This window comes from Canis lupus, chromosome 19 (genome assembly GCF_011100685.1).
Source record: "Canis lupus familiaris isolate Mischka breed German Shepherd chromosome 19, alternate assembly UU_Cfam_GSD_1.0, whole genome shotgun sequence".
Classification (NCBI taxonomy): Eukaryota; Metazoa; Chordata; class Mammalia; order Carnivora; family Canidae; genus Canis; species Canis lupus.
Window position 1 is genome coordinate 41,266,822 of NC_049240.1, and position 22,163 is coordinate 41,288,984.

At 38.2% G+C, this 22,163-nt stretch overlaps 1 protein-coding gene across 1 annotated transcript in view; it reads left to right on the forward strand.

Annotated features, from left to right (window-relative positions):
* THSD7B (thrombospondin type 1 domain containing 7B) overlaps positions 1-22,163 on the forward strand; it is a 725,201-nt gene that overhangs the window by 193,679 nt on the left and 509,359 nt on the right. Inside the window, exon 4 of the mRNA XM_038565098.1 lies at positions 356-525. Coding sequence (XP_038421026.1) covers positions 356-525 — 170 coding nt within the window. The remainder of the gene's footprint in view (positions 1-355; positions 526-22,163) is intronic.

Genomic DNA, 22,163 nt, shown 5'->3' on the forward strand with positions numbered 1-22,163 from the left:
GGCCATGACAAGTTCAGCTGGTAGGGAACAAGTTCATCTGGTTTCCACCTTCTTCTTGTGATTCTTCACTCTCTTATGGCTTCAGGGCTGAGACACAAACCCTATTTATCCATATTTCCTTTCTGTACTCCTCTCATCCCGTACTGCTATCATGAGAGGCTGCTGTGATTTCTTTTTTTTTCCCCTAGGAAATAAAAGGGATTTAGTGTTCAAAGCCAGTAGACTTCCTTATCCATAGGTGAAGATTTGGCCCTAGAAAGAGAGATTATTACATACATTTAATGTCATGACTTATATTTTCTTTAGAATCTTATATTTTCCTTACTTATTCTTTAAAATAAATCAAATCTAACAGGTATTCCTGGAGGACCTCTGAATGGAAAGAATGCCAAGTCTCTCTTCTCCTGGAGCAGCAGGACCCCCGCTGGCATGTGACAGGACCCGTTTGTGGAGGCGGGATCCAGACCCGAGACGTATACTGTGCCCAGAGCATACCAGCGTCCACCATACAGAAGGCCAAGGAAGGTAGGTGTCCTGTTCTGGGGACAGATGGTGCTGTTGTTGGAGGGCAAATCACCTCCAACACCATCTCCTCATGTTCTTCTTGATGTAATGGGCCCTCAGCACTCACAGATTTAATATTTGATTTATTGAGAATTTGCAAACCAGTCCTAAGTTCTGCTTCTTGCAATAATTGGGGATATTTAAAAAATGATAGCAATAATAATAACTTCAGACTCAATAGATCATTGTAAAAATTAAAAGAGAAAATATAACTAAGCGCTGTAGTAAGAATAAATGCTATAAGCTGAGAGAGGCTGTTAGGCTAGAGTGAGTCAACTCCTCATAAACTAGTAGCATTCTTTTTTGTTTGTTTCTCTCAAGAGAGTTGTTTGTGTTTGTGAATGTAGGAATTTCTACTGACATAACCACCTTCAAATGTCAAGGATCTACTGTTTTACTGGCAAGTTTTAAATAATGTGAAAAGAAGTAGAGAAAAGAGGTAGAGGAGTAGGAAAAACAACTTTTTCCACATTAGGCTCTCTGATAGGCAAGTAGTCCATTTGTTCCAGAATTTAAGACATTGATGACAGATAGGGACTGAAAACCTGGCCCAGATTAATTTAAGTCAGTTGATTGAAAGCCAAAAGTGAGCAATACCGCTTCTACTCTAGAAGAATGTGTGGCCTGTTCCAGTCACATTAGAAGACAGAACAGTGCCCTCTGCAGAAGTAGTCAAAGTGGGAATGTTTTCTTGAGTCTGCACATAAATCCTCTACTGTAGAATTTGGTATAAAAGCAAGATGAAAGCTTTCTTGGTATGGAAATGCATGTGTTTTACCCTATAAAGCTTTTCATACCAAGTACATTTGGGTGGGGGGGGGGCACATGGCCTTTCAATATTCCGGAGGTATCTCTGACCCTAACCTTGGATAATTCACCCTCTCACTCATAGAGGGATTATCTTTACAGAATCCTTAGTGTTTGCTTCAACAACTAAAGTTACAGTGTCTCATTTACAGAGTTGGAGTTATTTAAAAAATAATTACATTTTCTTCCTTATCTAATGTCACCACTGGAAACTGGCAACTTACACTTTCTGTTCTAGGGTAGAACATGATTATGCTTAGTTCTCTGACTTTGGAGAACAAAATTTAGATAAAGAACTCTATATTATTCTTTCAGACCTTGATAATTTGTTTATTCTACCTCTTTCTTCCCTTTTACTGTTTTCTATAGTACTAGGGTTTTCAGAGGTTAGCAAATGCATTGAGGACATAGTGTAGCTTATTATTTACCTTGGTAGTCATTAACAAAGGTTTTATTTTGGTCTTATATGAAAGTGAACAATAAAAATTGTTGATCTAGGGGATCCCTGGCTGGCTCAGTGGTTTACTGCCTGCCCAGGGCGTGGTCCTGGAGTCCTGGGATCAAGTCCCATGTCGTGCTCCCTGTGTGGAGCCTGCTTCTCCCTCTGCCTGTGTCTCTGTCTCTGTCTCTGTCTCTCTCTCTCTCTCTCTCTGTGTCTCTCATGAATAAATCAACATTTTTTATATATTTTATTTATCTATTACTTTCCTTTCTTATAAATGCCTTAATTTCCTACTGTTATCATGTATAGATATACCTTGACATATCTGGCAACATGAGAATTTCTTCTTGGCTCAAGTTAAACATAAGAGAACAATTGAATTGCTATTGTAAGGGACCAGTGAGTGTGTTTGCTCAATTAAAGAGGTCAAATTTAAATATTTCTAACATTTTCTGTTAATGCAGTAATAAAGGCTAGCATTGGTGACAGTTTTTGTATTTCAGTTTTTGTCAACATTGGCTTTTCTTTTTTTAAATATTAGATTGTAGAGGGAGAAGAAATTTTAATAGCGTTGATTCTGGAAACTCTTTTCTCAATGACAATTGACTTTCCCACAGGTTAATTTTTCCTTAGACTCTAGGATACTTTGTTTACAATCTCCAAACTGAAATTGCTTGATTTTTCTTCTCTACAAAATACCACCATCCACTGTGAGTTAGCTGCTCTGTATTTTAAGAACCTGATCTTAGAGAAACACAACCCTGAGTAAAAAACTACCACCACCCCTAGTGAACCAAAACCAAAACCAAAACAAACCCCCCAACCAAGACCAATTTCCATGGATCTCTCATTCAATAGTATGAAATAGAATGTAAATTCCAGAATACAGGGGTGGGGGAAAAACTAAAAGGATAGCTAATTCTCTCCCAAGTGCCTCTAAGTCTCTTGCTTGGGCTGGATGCTGAGGTAGGAATTCTGACTATGACACAGTTCTGTTAGCGTCTTATTTTTAGTGATGTCCCATTCCCCATTTGACCTCAATTCATGGTGGTTATAAAAATGGCATAATATTTATGGCATATTTACGTAGTTCTTTTGTTTAGTGTTCATGTGATGTTTTAAATACAGCCAAAAAAATAGTGCTGTAACAATCAACATGAGAAGCATTACCCATAATAGTAGCCAAGCCAATAGAATTGGGAATGAAAATATAGAAGGATATTTATGATTTTGTTCACCAGTTATTGTTGTAGAGAGAATTGGGCTTGTCTTGTATAATTCAGAAATACCAGCAAGAGTAATGCTTACCTGGAGGTCTAAAAGTTTGGTTTGGTGAGACCATTTTTTTCTTGCTCTTTTCTCAAATGAAATTAAAGTCACTCAGCCTCATTCAAGCATTGTTTCTCAGGAGATGAAGCTTTGAAATAAAGAGGACATCTTCAAAATCTAATAAAGATTTGGGACATAGTTATATTCCATTCATGAAAACATGGCCTGGAGACTGAAGTATCAACAAATATGGAGTGAAATGACATGGAGATAAAATGTATTTTTATGGTGAGGAAAATATAAACCTCCCCCCCCCAAAAAAAAAAAAAACTAAATAAAACATTGGGGAAAGGTATCGGTGCAGTTGCAGTTAAGAACACTTCCTGAATTTTTTTGTATTTGAGATTCATTATTTGGCATTAAATGGGCACAACTTTTCTAAGGATGGGACACAGTTCAGCTTTGAGTTGTCAAATGCATTACTTGCTTCCTCCACTACAGTAAGATTAAGTAGTTCTTAAAAGTCCTACATCTTTATCATGTTGGGCCCAGAGTTGACAATAAGGAAGTACATGGTCAGATAAGAGATGTGTCCTGGAAGATTAAGTAGTATATGGAGACTTAATGTATTTTCTGTCTAAGAAGTGTGTATGGAGACTTAAAATGTTTGGATTGCAGGCTCTAATTTTTACCTGTATGGAATTTTGATAAGTTACATGATTGATGTTCCTGTCTTATAGTTCATTGTATGATTTTTAAAAAGATTTTATTTATTTATTCATGAGAGACAGAGAGAGGCAGAGACATAGGCAGAGGGAGAAGCAGGCTCCATGCAAGCACCCCAATGTGGGACTCGAACCCAGGACTCCAGGATCATACCCTGAACTGAAGGCAGGCGCTTAACTGTTAAGCCACTCACGCATCCCTCATTGTATTATTTTTAAAGATTGATTTGGTTAGTAAAAATTGGATGAAAATCAGTCTTTTTAAAAAATAATTCATTAAGTACCAGCTATATTTTAGGCTATGTACTAGATGCTGTATTATGAAGATGCCCCTCATTACTTCTTGTTTTTTTAATTGGAACAATAATTAAACTAACAATTATGCAATAGTGTCATAAATAATGTGATCGTTATATGTATAATATGACTAAAACCATTTAATGATTCCTGAGGGTTATCTTCATAAAGGAGGTAATGTTTAAAGAGAGTTTGTAGGATCATTAGGAAAGAATGTTCTAAGTGGGGGGGGGCAGAGGGGACATATGGAAAGGAATAGAGACATTTGTGTTCAGTGGTGGCACATGAATTGGTGTGAGCAGAGCACAGGGAATAGGGAAGTGACAGTGACACTGGAAATCTAGTCCTTTTGTACTATTCTGGAGGTAAGACTTGGCTTTTGAGATATGGGTACAGACTTTCTTTCCCCACTGCAGGTTTTTAAGCAGAGAAGAAATCTCATATTCTTAGCTATATAAAAGAATGCATAAATATCAGTATACCAAGAGAATTCTTGGGAGTGCTCATATCCTACTTGCAAACTTATCTGGTTATCCAAGAAGATTTTGAGATATGAAATAAAGTAATTTACATGATGAACAGATGAACAGATTTCTTAAGGGGCAATTGAAGGAAATATCTATTCCACCATAATTTGATGGCCTGTCTTTAGAAATTGGTTTTAAAGTCAATAAGCTCATTTTGGTGTGAGAATAAAGTTTAAGGAAAAAATGCTCTTAGAACTTCCTTTAGTGTTGGCTTTCAGAGGAGAAATGGGTTTGTAGGATTTTTTTTTTTTTTTTTTTGCTTTATGCTAAGAGAAACCTTGATGAAATTATCTTTGCTAATTAACAGCAGGCTAGTTGATGGCAGGTCACATGAGACCAAAAGATAGAAGACAGTTGGCCTGTAATCATTCCACTTTGGGAATCCCCTCAATTATTGGAGTTATGGGTATAGGAGAAAGTCAGTATATGTATACACATACACATGGACACACATATGTATTTCAAATATTCTCCCCAAACATTCTCCCCAAAAGTGTGAAAGCTAAGAGAAGTTTAGAAAAAGAATATTAGATATTCTAATATCTATCTAATATTTAAAGGCAATTAGGTTACCGTGATTAGAAATTCCTACTGGTTCCGTTTCATCACTTATGTATCTCAGTTTAGTGATTTTTTTTTTAAATCAAGTATAACAAACTTATCTTGGTGTGATATGGCAAATGTTTGTTGAATTACTATCCTTAGCAAAACTATTGATGAGTTCTTACTTTAGCACTCATTAAATTATTAAGCTGTTCTTGACATTAAAAATGTCTTAATTTATTTAGCTCAAGGTATAATTCATATGATTGGAATGGGAATGGGAGGGAGCTGCCCTGGACGAATGATAGAGGTGGGATATTTTAGGAGAAAGCCTAGCATTGAGTAGATGCTACTCCTGGGAAAAATAAATGACTTGTGGAAAAAGAAGCCTTTTAGATGACACATCCTGCTTAATTTGATCTCCTTAAGAGGGAGAACACAGGTTCTTCTTCATAAAATGTATTTTTTTCCCAAAATCCACATAACTGAATCGATAATTCAATACCATGTGTTACTGAAATCAAAACATGTGGCATCATGCAGGAGCAAGATTGTCAAGAACCTAGAACTAGATGTGTCTGGATTTTTCCAATTCTTTCACCAGTGATATTTCAGCTTTGCTAATCCTGTGGCACTATGCCCATACCCCTGTAACAACACATCCCTTTTTGCCTGATATCCAGCCATTGATATTATTGCCCTTGTCACCCGTTAGGCTATAAAGCCCTTGAAGGCTATTCATGGGATCCTACTTTGTATTTCCAAGTGCCACAGCCTATCACAAATGGAAAATTGCAAATGTGTATGGAATTCAAAATGAAAAACTCATTTTGTGAGAGACCAATACGTTAACTTTGTTGGATTCCTTTGCTTTATGGACAGAGCAGAGAAAGAAATTGCTTTACTGTTAATAAACCCAAAATGATCTGCTATTTGGATGTCATCATTCCTTGTCAAGCCCAGGTGGTCCAGAGGGCCTGGAATGGAATCAGATAAAATAGAAGATCTGAGGATCATAAAGTGATGGAAATAGTCCATGGGGAAAGATTGAAAAAGAATGCAAAGGAGACAACACGGAGGGTCACTGGCCCAGGGCGGTCTGCTTGGACTCAAACAGTGCATTTACTGAGTGATCCTGGCCCATAACATTAGGTAGTTGGTTTCTGAATAATTTCCAAAATATATTCCTCTTGTTCTCCAGAGAAAAGAGATTATAGAAGCCACAAATGATTTCAAATTATTTATGTCCATCTGTTTTAGTTATTTTTATAAAGATTTTATTCATTTATTCAAGAGAGAGCACAAGCAGAGGGGAGTGGCAGAGGGAGAGGGAGAAGCAGACTCCCTGCTGAGCAGGGAGCCTGATATGGGGCTCCATCCCAGGACCCTGAGATCATGACCTGAGCCTAATCAGATGCTTAACCGACTGAGCCACCCTGGTGCCCCTTTCATCTGTTTTAGTTTTGTTCTTCAATAGCCTAGGAGGGAAGATGAGACAGTCAAAGAATATGTGCAGAAATGACCTGAGTACCTTAGGAGAAAATGAAAATTTTAGGGAAGGTGAGATTAAACTAGTGGGATATAGAGTAGGTTCATGAAGAAGAAAACTTTTCGTAGACTTAAAAGAAGGGCAGGTGTTTAGACAGGTGATTATATGAAGGGGACAGAGTCCCAGGTGAAACAAACCATTGAAATAAAGGCACAGAAGTAGAAAGTCATAGTAGAAAATAGAACAAAACCAATAATGAAGTGTGACATGAACAAGGAGCAGCTAAAGGTAAGTGCTGTGGATTTAAGGTAGACAGATTGAATTCTAGGCTATAGTATTGGGCCTTATAATCAGACCATGAGGGTAACCCTGGTGGCGCAGCGGTTTAGCGCCGCCTGCAGCCCAGGGCGTGATCCTGGAGACCCTGGATCAAGTCCCACGTCGGGCTCCCTGCATGGAGCCTGCTTCTCCCTCTGCCTGTGTCTCTGCCTCTCTGCCTCTCTCTCTGTGTGTGTCTCTATGAATAAATAAAATAAATAAAATCTTTAATCAGACCATGAGATGGTAGGGATTAAAACTATTACATTCTTTATCCCTGTCCAATGCCCTGGGCTCCAATAATACTGAACACTTTCTTTAACTCTCTAGGCCTGAGAAGCCAGTCTCTGTATGACCACTGACCTATAGTCTCCCTCTGCACCCCCTCCCCCAACACAAACTTACTCCCTGGCTCTAACCTATCACCTGGATAACACTTACTTCTTAGAAATTACTCCTCTGGGAACCTACAGAGGGTCTCCAGTCCTCAGTAGTCAAAGCACTTTATCTCACTACAATGCAATTGCTTGTTTGTGCACCACTAAGTGGCTACTACGCAATCTCAGGAGCCGTATCTGTTGTTCCCTGTTGTTTCCCCAGCACTCAGCACCATCTCTGGCACAGAAAGGATACTTGCATTGAATTGAAGCTTTGCCCCTTCTCATATTCCTTTCCACCTTCTTTCTTTCTCCTGGTTGATGCTCTCTAAGCACCATGGATCTACTTTCCTAATAGGAGCTACCTGAGGAGTAACTGAGGAGCTAAGGTGTTGGAACCTGGAAGTGGAGGACACTTAGCTCCTTAAGGTGTGAAACTTCACCAGAAGGAAACAGGATTTAGGAGGGAGCCAGGCTATATCCAGTGCATCTGTATATCATTCCAGCGTATTCTTGCAATCCTCCCAGAGAAATTGTTTTCCAAATGCATGAACCTATATATAGGTTCTATATATAGGCTATATATCTATGTGGTCTAATGCAAAATGGTACCCAGGACAGTCACAGATCACATAGCATTTCTTCGTGTTTCCCTTGCTTTGGTCCTCCTACTGTCTCCCCATCACTGCCTCCTCACCTGTTCCCCCCAGGTAAAGTATTAACACCTGAATCCTCGTAGAAGGCTCTCCTTTTTAGAGGACTCAGGCATAGCAGAACCATTAATATGTGTCAAAAGAAAGAATGAGAGACACTGTTTTGAAGGATTTTCTCTACTGATCTAGATGGGACTTGGTACCAACCTGGTGTGGCGGGGATTGTGAACAATTCTTTTTGTCTTTCCTTTTCCTTGTCTCCTCTCTCAACCTCATTTTTCTTCCTCTTCTTTTATATATTTTCTCTTCCTCATCATCCAATTTTTTTTATTTCTTCCCCCCTGCTCGTCTTTTCTTCTTCTTCTTTTTTTTTCATCTTGCATAAATTTTGAGAGCAGCAACAGTTTTAGTAACCAGGGTAGACTTCACAGCAGTTAGCACACTGCCTGGCCAAAGGCAAATAAGATCTCAATGGGTATTTTTTTGAACAAATGAATAAACCCCCTGCATATAGTCTTACCATTCAGTTTTAGGCATTTCTTTTCACCTTGGAACAACGTTTCCCTTTATTTCAATTGTTCACATACACCTGCACTTCATTAATGAACAGTTAGATTCTCCTTTTCAGGGTAGAAGATTGCATTTAGAAAAACATGCTGAGACTGGTGCATTTACAATCTTTAGTTGAGTGTCTTACTAAACTTCATTTTGTCAGCCGGATTAGATTTTTCATGAACACCAAGCCAAGAGGTAATGAGGTTCCTCTTGGCAGTGCAATTTCTGAAGCAGAGTTACTCCTTCCAAATCTATTTCTCCAGCCTCCTTGAATATGTGAATGCCCTGGCAAGTAGGATCTAGAAGAAACATCTGCTTATTGTCCAACTCTTCTTGCAGGAAAGTTTCACAGTTTCCTCCTCAACTAATCCTAGTATTTAACATTTTCCATGTAAATTTCTCATCAGGTTCTATCCTCAAGAGAGGAGTTGCTTAGTAAGGCCTCTGGGTGCTTAAGATTGGTTACGTTACTCCTTGTGTCTTCTGGCCATTTCCTCAGACATACTGGGAGGCTACAGAGAATCAATCCCCATATCAATGGAAAAGCTGGAAGACCAGCTGGATTGTGGTGCTACCTCTCATTCAAACATTCCATGGGTCTCCATGTGGAAGATATAATCACAAGTCATTTAATCTTTTAAGAACTGTTTTTCTAAGACTTTATTTCTTACTTTTGGTCAGAAATGTGTCCAAAGTGTCCTAATTCTTTTTAGATTCAGAGCTCGGTACTGGACCCAGCTGGTTCTATGTAGATAATATATACCATTTTAAATTCAGTGTTCCCCAGATTCTTCATTATCCTACACAATCCCATATCAGATCCTTTTCCAGTGTTCCAGAGTTAGGTAATTGTCTTTCTTCCTGCAAAATGCTTATTCTAGAAACCTGAGTAACATCCAGTAAAACATCCTATATTTTACTGTCATTCACCTCTTTGCCCCCATTCAACTTAGCACCACATCCTGTGAATTCTACTTCCAAATATATATACACTATTTGTTTATTCTATTTATTTCATTTCTTTCCTCTTCTAGCATTATTTCTCACATGAACTGTTATGATAGTTTCCTGGCCGATTTCCCTCCTACTCTTACCCCTCCTAAATAGACGGGAGTGTATTTGATGTGGCTCAGTGCATGGGCTCTGCAGACCCACTACCTCTGGCCATATTCTTACTTTGTCACTTGCAAGTTGTATAATCTTGGGCAAGTTAATTCTTTTACCTTCAGTTTCTTCATCTGTTAGGTAGAAATAATAATAATTCCTGACTCATCAAATGAACACAGGGTGGGTTTAATTACACACCACTTAGAACAGAGCTGAATACAGAAAGCATTTAATAACTGTTAGCTATTATTATTTTTCCTCTCCATCCTCCTGCCAAAGCAACCTTATAGGAGAGCTTATCTGAGTGTATGATTCCCATGCAAAATGACTTCAGTGACTTTTTCTAAATTAAAACTTCTTTAACATCACTCACAGAGCCATGTATGATCTGGGGCTTGCCTACTTCTGTAGCCTCGACTTGCTCCATTTCCGATTCTACTCATTCTATTGCAGCCACACTTGGTGGCCTTAGATGAGCTTAGCTGATCTTTCTGTGCTTGAGTTTTCACCTTGTGGTTATAAGCTAGCATCATATTATCTAGACAGCAGAGAAATGAGAATCACAGACCTAGAACTTAAACATCCTGACTCAGAAGGAAGATACTTCTATAGTCCCCAGAGGAGACTAGGCATTATCCCTCTCTCAGTGCAGAGGAGGACAGGGGGACGAGAGGTCCTTGGAAAATGGGATGTCTGGCTGAGCAGCCACTTTCTTTTTTTTCTTTCTTTTTTTTTTTTTTTTTTTTTTTTTTTTTTAGCAGCCACTTTCTAGCAACAGCTATATGCTTTGAAAAGGAAATGCCAATCTTTGAGGGGTAGCTCGCTATCTCTGGCTCAGGCATTATTTCCTATTATCTACCCCTCTCTATTATTCCTGTGGTTGTGGTAGCAAACTACTACAAATTTAGTGACTTCAGACAACACAGATTGATTATTTTATATTGCTGAAGGTCAGAAGTCCAAAATGGGCTTCAATGGGTTAAAATCAACATAAAAGCAGGTGTGTGTTCCTTCTGGGGGCTGTGAGGAAGAATCCTTTCTTTGCTTTTCCCAGCTTCAAGAGGCTTCTCCTATTTCTTGCTTATGACTCCTTCCTCTATCTTCAAAGCCAGCAACATACCATCTTCAAATGTCTTTCTGCCTATGACTCTTATACCTCCTTTTTCCATTTATATAATGGAATTACAATTCCATTACCTCAATTACCTTGTAATTACATTGGGTATGCCATGATAATCTGGGATAATCTTCACATCTCAAGATCAACTGATTAGGAATCTCAATTCCACATGACCCTAACTCCCTTTGCCAAATAACCTAATATTCACAAGTAGTAGACAGTAAGATTTAGATATGTTTGGGTGGCCGTTACTCTGCCTGCCAAAACCCCTCCCACTTCCTCTGAGAAATAAATAATACTTGGGGTTTATCAAAATGAATCAAGAGGATAATCCTTATGAATATGTGGATTATGTGGTATGATATAAAGGGGTACAGAGGTCCAGTTAACTTAGTAAGAACAAACTTAGTTCTGAGGTGGGGATTATTGTATTTGAGCACCAGCCCCCCCTTTCCTGGCCATGTGATGTTGGGCAAGTCATGCAGCCTCTTTAAGCATCCAGTTTTCTCATGTGTAACATGGAGATAACAACAGACTTGTCAAGACTAAATGAGATGATCTATGTTTAAAGGAGAAACAATTATAGCACAGTTCCTGATACATAGTAAGCATTCAGTAAGCTGTTTTTCTCCTTTTCAGATGCTGAAGGCTTTGCTCTTCTGTGCATTCACATATTTACCAAAGCCCTGCCATAGGTTAGACACTCTGTGAAATAGTAGAGATTGAGGGATGAACAAATCAACCTTAAATATTAAGAAGGCAAAGCCAATTTGGAGAGAGAAACATAAAAACAAATCATGTAGGTTTAATGCAATGAGTATTCTGTTATGTGTGTGTAAAAAGCATTTTTAAAATGCAGGTTTCAAAAGCAAACAACCTAGAAGAGGAGAGGAGTATGCCACTTAAAGGTTCTGTTGGAATGCAAACACTTCATCTTTCTCATCTATAAAATGAGAAAGTTAGAATATGACCCAATGGCAAAATCTCTTTTAGTAATAGGATTATGTGATCTGTCCTCTCTTGGAAGGGGTTTTAGCTGAGCAGCCAGTAGAGCATGACCCAGGTACTGGCCTGGACACTTTACTGCCCCACATCTAGTACAACATGTGTGTGAGGGATCACTCTCTAAATTCCCTAGCACTTAATACCTACTTTAGCTTAGTCAGTCATTGAGAACCCAGCACTACTCTGAGTTCTCTTAGTGCTTTCAGAACTGACCACTCATAGATTTGGTACTGTACTAGAAATTTGGGAATTGGGTACATCAGCATCCCATTCAAAACATACCAATTGATCTCAATGCAAAATGTCCATAGACCATGCCTTAAGCATTCTTTGCAATACTTTGGCACAGAAAAAGTGGTAGATATGAGAACTGTGGAATGTGTAATAGAACACATGACAAAAGTTTTGATTTTTGAAAAAATTTCCCAGGGCTGTTCAGTTACTTAATTGAAGTGATCAGTCATAAAATGACTCTCCAGGATTTCTTAGCACACAGAGAGAGCAGAAAGACAAATAGTTCTAAAAGAATTGTGCAAAGCCAGGATGCCTGGGTGGCTCAGCGGTTTGGGTGTCTCCCTTCGGCCCAGGGTGTGATCCTGGAGACCTGGGATCAAGACCCACATCGGCCTCCCTGCATGGAGCTTGCTCCTCCCTCTGCTTGTGTCTCTGCCTCTCTCTCTCTCTGTCTCTCATGAATAAATAAAATCTAAAAAAAAAAAAAAATTGCACAAAGCCATTGTGGGAAGAGCTATTTGTAAGCTCAAACGTGAATAACTGACATACGTACATGCATATCAAGAACTATGAAGGATCCCATGTGTTATCCTCCTTGCAAACTAACATCTTAGCCTACAACCATTTCGTAGATACTGACAGAAGACATGAGATCCCGGATCAGAGGCGAAGGGCAGCTTGATACCCACAGCAATGTCAGTAGCCAGATCTATATTTGTTTTTTGAGCCCCAGTTCCCACAGTGCAACACATTAGCAGGACCATGCCATGCCTACATGCAAAGTGAGTTCTGTGATAGGAGAGACATACCGAGCTTCAGAAACCCCAATCTTTTATAAGAGGACTGAAACACACACACACACACACACACACACACACACACACACACAAAACCAAAAACCCTGTAAAACCTTTGCCCCAGAGGGTGACATTATCCTTCTCTTCCAAGGCTATTTGATATAAAACATCCTTGAAAAATGTAGCCTGAAACAAAAGCTATCAGTGTCTCTAATTACAAGATATGCAGAAATAAGACAAATCCATGGAGAAATTGTCTCCCAGCAACAACATACATGCATGCACATACACGCCTGCACACACACACTTGCACACTGGTTACTATATACCTTTCATTTAAAATATAACTAAAGTAGTTGTACACAGTGACTGATAGGCCACTTTTCCAATTATAATCAGCAGCTATGTCTCCACTACACGAAACCATTAAAATACCCTACGTCCTCCAAAATCTTTGATTATCCAAAAGCAACCTTACAGGGATCCCTGGGTGGCGCAGCGGTTTGGCGCCTGCCTTTGGCCCGGGGCGTGATCCTGGAGACCCGGGATCGAATCCCACGTCGGGCTCCTGGTGCATGGAGCCTGCTTCTCCCTCTGCCTGTGTCTCTGCTTCTCCTACTTCTATCTCTCTCTCTCTCTCTGTGACTATCGTAGATAAAAAAAAAAAAAAGCAACCTTACATTTTGATATCCTACTTTGTGATGTTAATTCATAGAAGGAAAGTATTATAGTCAAAAAATAAAAGCATCAACTACTTTTATTTAGGAAATGACCTCTCTGTTATGAAAACTACAGCACCCACAGTCTTGGGAAATATGTTCTATTTCCCTGAATCAAACATATCATAGAAGTATCGGGCTATTGATGTGTAGCTTTATCCAACAAGCTATGAGAAGAATTTGTTAAGGATAGAGAAATAAATATGCAGCAGATTGGCTTCTCCCACAGCATTTTTTGAGATGTAAAATTTAAAATGATTCTGCCCAAATTGTTAGTCTGTAGAGCTAATATTTTAGGAATTCTACTCCAGAGAATAAAGGATTTGTATCCATAAGTTGCCTCCTATTAATCTCAAAGTAACAACCTTTTTTGGAGGGGGAGATTTCATCATGGGAATTTTCAAATGTATGTAAAGTGAAGATAATAGTTATTACTTTTTGGTAAAATGAAATAATGTGGAAAGAAATATTGAACTGGGAATTAAGTGAACAGAATTCTAATTCCGCCTATACCATTGATGATGGTACTTAACCTTGGGACAGATGAGTTACCCAATTTGGGCTTCAATTTATCCCTTTATAAAGTAGGGATAATAGAATGTATTTATTCTTATCTCATAGGTATATTAAAGGCCAGTGGGAAATATAAGTGTAAAAATTAGTTACATTCAGAAGAAAACTTATTTGTATGTAATAGTCTTTTTCTTATTTCTCCAATGTCTCCTTTTCACCAAAATAGAATTGACACTACAAATACATTATTTCCCCTAAATTCTATACCTTCAATTTGGTTTTGGCTAGTCAGATAGGCTAGATGTCCCTGGTTGGCCAGACTCCTTTAATATTCCTCAGACTGGGTAAAGCTTGCAACCACATCTATCATTTTTAAGACTGACAGCTTCATTAAGCTAACTTTTATAATTACTTGTTGATGAAATAGAAGCTTTCTACATTTATCTCTTTAGGTTATGAGAAACTACTATTTGAAACAAATACAAAAAGCAGAATTTTGGAACTGAGAGGAAATTTCAGTTTTATGTAAGCAGTAATTATCAGCAAACCTGATGATATGAATTATCTATGGTACTTGTTAAACGTATTCCTTCCTGGGCTCCTCCCCTAGAAATTCCATCTAGTAGGCTTAGTGTGGACCTAGAAATTTGTAAAACTTTTTTTTTTCAAGATTCTATTTATTTATTCAGGAGAGACACACAGCGAGAGAGGTAGAGATACAGGCAGAGGGAGAAACAGGCTCCATGCAGAGAGCCCGACATGGGACTTGATCCCCGGACTCCGGGATCTTGCCCCGAGCCAAAGGGTGATGCTCAACCGCTGAGCCACCGAGGCATCCCTGTAAAACTTTTTTAAAAATATATGTATTAAAATAGATTATTCTTATCAATGATGAAGGTTAGGAAAGATTGACACCACTTGATATTTTTATTCTCAAGTATGCATATTGAGAAATGCAGTAGCCGAAACTTGCTGGGCTTTCACAGTTGATCAGTGTAGGCTTTAGACTTCTAACACCTTGGCCAGTTCTCCACCCAGCACTCTGGCTCTAATTGTTAATGTGCTTACAAAACATGCACCTTCTCTAACTCGCACTGATTTCCCCCCATATTTATGTACTCACTAGTCTAATATTTTCTTTCCTGCTAAATTTGACTACTATTCAAGTTCCAGGGGCTGGAAAGGAGCTCCAGAAATCAGAGAGATCCTAGCTCCTATGAGAACTTGTTTCCAATGATAATAACTTCAGATGTCAGGGCTCAATGTGGAGTTTGCAGCTTTAACATCAGAGCTTTTAATGACTTGCTAACTCAGATTGTTTTTAGCTAGGATTTTATGGCGTTCTGTTTCCTGGTTATTCTTATTTCTTATATAAGCCACATGGCTTTTCTTTATGACCCTGCAGAAAACTATTGTGATAGGACTATGTCAAAGATCCTTGAAAATCTGTAACCTGTTAGAAAGATGAAGATGAGTTTTGTTTTTAACTCCATTTCCAAATGGTTTGAGATGGACTTAATGCTTAAAAGACATAATGCTGTATGGCAAGCATCAGTCTGCTTACTCTCTTCTTAAAACTCTGAAGCTCAGTTTATTAACACTTTCTCCTGATTTTTATTTTCTCCTTAGCAGAGGAAAGCATTCTATATAGTATAATTTAGATCCTGTTGTCACAGTTCAATCTGTTTTGCTCTTCTTTTTATATCAGATAAAAGGCTTCATAAAGGAGCTTTTTTTTTTTCCCAATCCACCCCTTCCCCAAACCCACCTCCTTTTTTTAAAGAAGCCACATACACATTTATCTTTGAGAGTGTTTCTTTTTAATTGGAATAAAATGTAATAGACCTTTTTCTGTTGGTAAGATAAGGAAACTGTCTTACTTGTGTTCACATAATATAGTATCAAGACATTTATTAAGTGCCCAAAAATAAGTGTCTGTCTCTTAGTTCCAGGCTAATCTTCTCTTCACTACTTTATGCAGGTTAAGGCTGTAAGTCAAAGTATAACCTTAGCAGTGTTCTTGTAACTATTTCTGTTGTCTTTACTAACAGAAATTAGAATCATAATGTAAATATAATTTGAAAGAATGTTGAGGAAGGTCATAGAGAAGTGACCACTGGTTGACCTGTGATTTGGACCCATGTAATTGGAGGCTCCTCACACCATTCCTCGGGCTTGGAATTTGGGTTTTGCTTGCCTTCCCCACTCCCAGAAGCTGCCCCAAGGACCCAGCCTTGAAATAGTGATGCAGTGTTGAGACTTTCTCGACAATATACACGACTGAAGCCAGTTAAAACCTCTATATAAACTTGTAAGATCTGGCAGGCAGGAGCTTACAAACCAACAAAGGCGCTGGATTGGTTGTCTGGTTCATATACCTTTCTGACACAGTGGCTGCTTCTTCAGGCATCCTCAAGTGTGGTTTCAGATTGTGTGCTAGTGGTAACTAATTCAGTCCTCTGTAAAGTTCCAATTATTATATAGACTTCTCATATATTCATTTGCTTCTTGTTAATTTCCATCCGTTTTCCCCAGTTCTGCACTTAGGAGCAGCATAAAATTAATATATTTTTCATATAAAAACCCTTCAAAAATTTAAAGATAGCCACACTATATTCTTGACATTTTTTCTTTCTATACCAAACACCCCCAGTCTTCAACTTTTTCCCCAGGGGCCAAATTTTCATAGTCTTTCATCATAAAGGATGCTTAATGAACTCTAATAATTTCATAATGAAGTATGATTTCCTTTCTTCTTGGTTACTATTTAAAAATAAGCTTTTGAGTTTTGCCTGGAATTATTATCATACTGAATACACAGTGAAATCCAACCTCTTTCCCTTTGTGAGCAATTATTCAAAATTGATTTGTTTTCTCCTTCCACTTCTATGTCCAAATTTACTCATCTAATCTATCTCAAAGCAATCTGAAGACATAGAGTTCTGTGGGTGAAGGTGGGGGGATGAGGATTTTCATGGGTCTTCAGTACACAAAGTCTGAAAGAGAGCATCCAGGGCCTCACCTTCTCCATTTAACAAAATAAAAAGAGATTCTCCTCCCTTCCATACAGACAATGTAGTAGGTGAACTCATTTTTCTTGTGGGATACTGCTTCTCAGATTTTTATTAGCATGCAAATTACCTGGGGATCTTTTGAAATTTGTATTGTGATTCAGTATGTCTGGGGTGGAGTAGGGATCTTGCAGTTCTAGTAAGCTCCCAGGAGATGCCTATGCTGTTGCTCCACGGACCATAGTTAGACAAGCACTGTCCAATAGAAATCTAAGGCGAGTCACAAATCTGAGTCATATGTAATTTTTAGTTTCCTAGTACACATACTAAAAAATGCAAAAAGAAATGGGTCAAATGAAATTAATTGTAATAATATTACTTATTAAACTCAAGATATCTAAAATGTCATTTCAATATGCGATCAGCATAAAAAAGATATTTTAAATTACTTTTTAAACTATGTATTGAAAATTGTATTTGCTTTATACTTTATCTCCTATTGGGTTATCCACATTTCAATGCTCCATAGCTATATGTACCTACATGGCTCCTGACTAACATACTGGATAGCACAGCTATAGATGAAGAGATCTGAATCTCTCAGAACTAGAAATAACACAAATAATTAATATTTGCTGATGCTTACTCTATTCATGACACTGTTACGACATGTGCATGCCATATAAATGTTTTAAATAAATAATCTCATAAAATCCTTACAACATCCCTATGCCATAAGAAACATTATTAGCCCATCATTAGATATGAAGAAAGTGCGGTTAGCAGTAGCTGGCCTGAAGTTGCAATGGCAGGGCTAGGATTCTTATCTAAAGAGTGTGACTCTGGAGCTCAACCTCTTAACCAGTGCTCCAGGACAGAGAGCCCTATGAGGGAGGCTAGTCCTCATGGAATGGGAGCAGCAGGCCTGGCTTTGGGGTAGAAAGGCCAAGTAGGATGATTCCCTATGGAGGTATGACCACTAAACACTCCTGTGCTGAGTTTCAAATTTATTTTTATGTAAAGTATTTTCCTTATGGTGTCTTTAAGTCTCTAGTACAGTTGATTGACCGCTATAGCTTAGTAAGAGAGGCCTCCTATTGACAGTGCCTATGGGAACTAAGTTTGGTGGGGAAGCTTGGGGATCATGTGAATTCATTTGCAGAGAATGACAGAGGTGGCTGGGTTAGCTGGATCAGTGGTCCACAGGATGATGGGACCAACCTTAGGACATGCATTGGCCTGTGGGGGAAATTCTCCAACTTATTTCCAGAGGCCAGACCTTCTAATAGCCATATAGGGTGAGGGCTTGAATGATTTAGTTTGAATGTCAAAGGGAAACAGCCAACTTCTGGGCCCTTTTCTCCCATCTCAATAGTGGTTGACTCATTGATTATCTAAATTTCCTGTCTCTTCTAGGCTGTAATTTACCTGGAACAGGAGGCTAATTTTATTTTGAAAAGCTACATCATCTCTTTGCTAATTTTAGATTTTTGATCCCTTCTTAACCAAATTATTTCTACCCTATTTAGATGTAAACAAGGATTTTAGTAATAACAGCAACAATGAAAACTTGAAAGATAAATTACCACATGATGCCTAAGAGAACAGACTCTGGACTCAGAATGCTGCATTTGGACTTTTGTCCCTATCCTCTGCTAGCTGTGTGACCTAGACAAAATCACTTGCCCTCTGTAAACCTCTGGTTTCTGTGAGCTTAAAGTAAGGCTCATGATATCACTCACTGGTCTCCCAGGGCTGTTATAAACATCATATAAAATAGTAATCATAAAACGCTTAACTTAGCACCTGGTACTTAGGAAATATTCAGTGAGTGTTAACTCTTAAGCGATTATTGCCATTCTTTCCCTTTATAGCTCATTATTCTATTTGCCCAAGCTGAAAAATGATCCTGTCTCTTTCCTTATTTTTACTATAAAACTTTTAAAGTGCCCCTTCCCCTCTTTTGGCTTTATTTAGCATTTTTATAGGCCCAGTTTATTATAAGCCTTGGCCCTTGTAACATCATTATAATGCCATGCTGAAATCACTAATAACTGTTCTTGGCTGTGTTTTCTTCTTTTCTAAATTTGTGCAAATCTTTAAAATGTGAGCTCATTGGAGAACTCCCAATGTAGTCCATCAAGATCCTGTTGGGGCTTTATTCAATTTAATCCTTTTTGGGGTTCTTGCAATTTGGGGGTCAGGATTCCTTTTGGGGGGAGGCTACACATTAAAGTATATTATACCTTAAGAGATTTAGCTCATGACTTTTCTCTGATCCTTTTGGATTTCTCAGATCTGATTTGCAAGTCTAGCTCAGTCTTCTATCTATCACAAATTCTACAAAAACTTGAAGGGAACCCGGAATGGCCACAGCCATCTCTGGTGGTCCCCACTCTTGACCCATCTCCATCTTGGAACAAGACTGAGGTTCTGAATGCAACCTTCAGACAGAATTTCATTGAAACAATGATTTACTGAGTAATAGATACTTTCCTAAAGATTAAAGGGAAGAGAAAAATGAAGAGACATATCCTACATCAAACAATTTCACTTAATAGTGTTCCTCGTTAGGTTACACTGTTGTTCCTCAGGATCATCTTCCCAATTTGTATCCTCTGGTGGGCTCTTTGGCTCCTTTTTCACTTTAAACTCTTACCTTTCCTCTGCCTCCTTCTCCTTTTCCTGCTCCTCTTCCTTTCCTTTCTTTTGCTTCCTTCTCCTTTTTTTAAAGAAAATTCCTATTAACCATCCTACATTTAGCAAATAAAACATTTGGGGGTTGGAAAAAGATGTCCACATACTGTGACCAAATAGGCTATAGGGGACAGAATCTCAATGAACCCTATGCTTATTGCTTCCTGCCAGTGTGCTCATCATGTCTACACTGCCAACAAACAGATAACTTCTCCTTTGTCAGACTTTGTCCAGGGATAGCAGCTCCTTTCCTTACTTTCTTTACAATTTCAACTATGAATATACTGCTGGTAAAATTTTTCAGATGCTGTAATTTTAGGTGAATGAGATTTTTATAAAATATTTACACAGCCGAAATTCTCATTTTACTTTAACAAACCTCTATGATTTTTAACTGGGGTACAATTTGCAGATACCAAAATGTTCAGATGGTAAATGTATGTTTTAAGGAAAGCATATCAAGACAAGTATTTCCATTACCCCAAAAAGTTCCCTCTGCCCCTTCCCAGTCAGTCTCATTCTCCTTCAGTTAGTGTATACTATTTTAGGATTTTCTGTAATAGAATCATATAATATGCACTTTTTTGTGTTGCCTTTCACTCAGCATAGAATTTTTTAATTTCATCCATGTTGTCCTTATATTGCAGAATAATATTCCCTTGGATGAATATAATACAATGTTGATGTATAATGATAATGTATAATGTTAATGTATAAATAAATTCTCCTGCTTGTTGATATCAGATTGTTTTTCACTATTATTTACAAAGTCATCATGAACATTCTTGTACAGGGCTTTTTGTGAACAAATGCTTTCATTTCTCTCAGGTTTACCTAGAAATGCAATTGCTGGGCAATGTGGCAGGCATAGTTTTATCAGGATATTTCAAATCCCTACCCTCCCCCCCCAATAGATGGTACCATTCTGCACATCTGCCATTTCTGTGTAAATATGAAGTTCTGGTTGTCTTCTATCCTTACCAACATTCAGGCTTTTCAGACTTTTTTGTTTTGACTATTTTGTTGAATATGAGGTGGTGTCTCATTTTGGTTTTTTTTTTTTTTTTTTTTCTTTATTCGATCCTGGGTCTCCAGGATCGCGCCCTGGGCCAAAGGCAGGCGCCAAACCGCTGCGCCACCCAGGGATCCCTCATTTTGGTTTTAATTTGCACTTCCCTAGTGAGTAACAGAGTGGAGTACTTCTTCATGTGCTCATTGTATATCTTTTGTAAAGTTGGAATCTTTTCCCCATTGGGGAAAGGGCTATGATAGATTTTCATCCTAGGATAATAAAGTACAGTCCTTGTCCTCCAGATTGGCTGGGCTTATCATTCCCTCCAAAGGTTATTTCTCTTCCTCCATCTCTTTTTGTGCCTCCCCTGAGCTACCCACCATATGTTTAGATTCATTGATTTCTAAGCAAATGAGCAGAGCTGTGAATTTTATGTGAAAATGTATGTGAAACTACTATATTCTGAAAATTTAACAAATTTAAATTATTTTGCTACCTCCTTTTTAATATAGAATTGTTGGGTTCTTTTGATGGTAGCTGTATTCCATACTTTAGTTGAGGACCCTTGCTCAGCAAGTCATGGGCATTTTATTTTAAGTCATACCTAAAATATCCTATGAACTTCCTTTTGCCATATTTCCCATTCATCTTGTATGGTGGAATCATTGCATTATTTAATATTACTGTTATTAAATTTTTAATTATTTACTCCTCTGCGTTATTAAGCATACCTTCTACTGTTTTTTTTTTCTGTCCTATCACTCAACATTCTGTCCTCCGTGTATTGCATTTTGCAGCTTTATTTTTGTCCTTTTCTTTCTTTCCTTTCATTCTCAGCTTGAAGTACACCCTATAATTATACATTGAGTGTTAATGGCTGTGTTAATATGCATCCCCTACTGTATGGACATGTTGCTGTTGATTGAGGGTCAGTAGGGTATGTGCATAGAATTATTTTCGAGTAATGTTAACTAAATTGCAACTAGTCATCCCATTTTCTTAGCAGAACACCTGAGAAAGTCTTGTACTGACAATTTTTATGTTGAAAAGACTGAGTAAGTAATGAGTGGATCTGCTATTCTGGATCTAAAGGAACGGATTTTTTAGGCAATTTGGATGCAGGATAGAGAGTGTGCTACAGAGGCACATCCACTCATGACCAGTGCTGCTGGAACATCAGATAAACCAGGAGATGCCCCAGGTAAAGTGAGCACCTGGTATTAAGATTAGGTTAAAGAGTGGAACAAAGAGGGGAGGATTTCCTCTCTGTTTGTAATCATTTGAATTCCAATTATGGAATCCCGAACATTCCACTCTAAGCCCATAAGAAGTTTGCCAGCCAATAGGCCATGATTTTAGATGGTGAATAAAAGGAGAGTTAG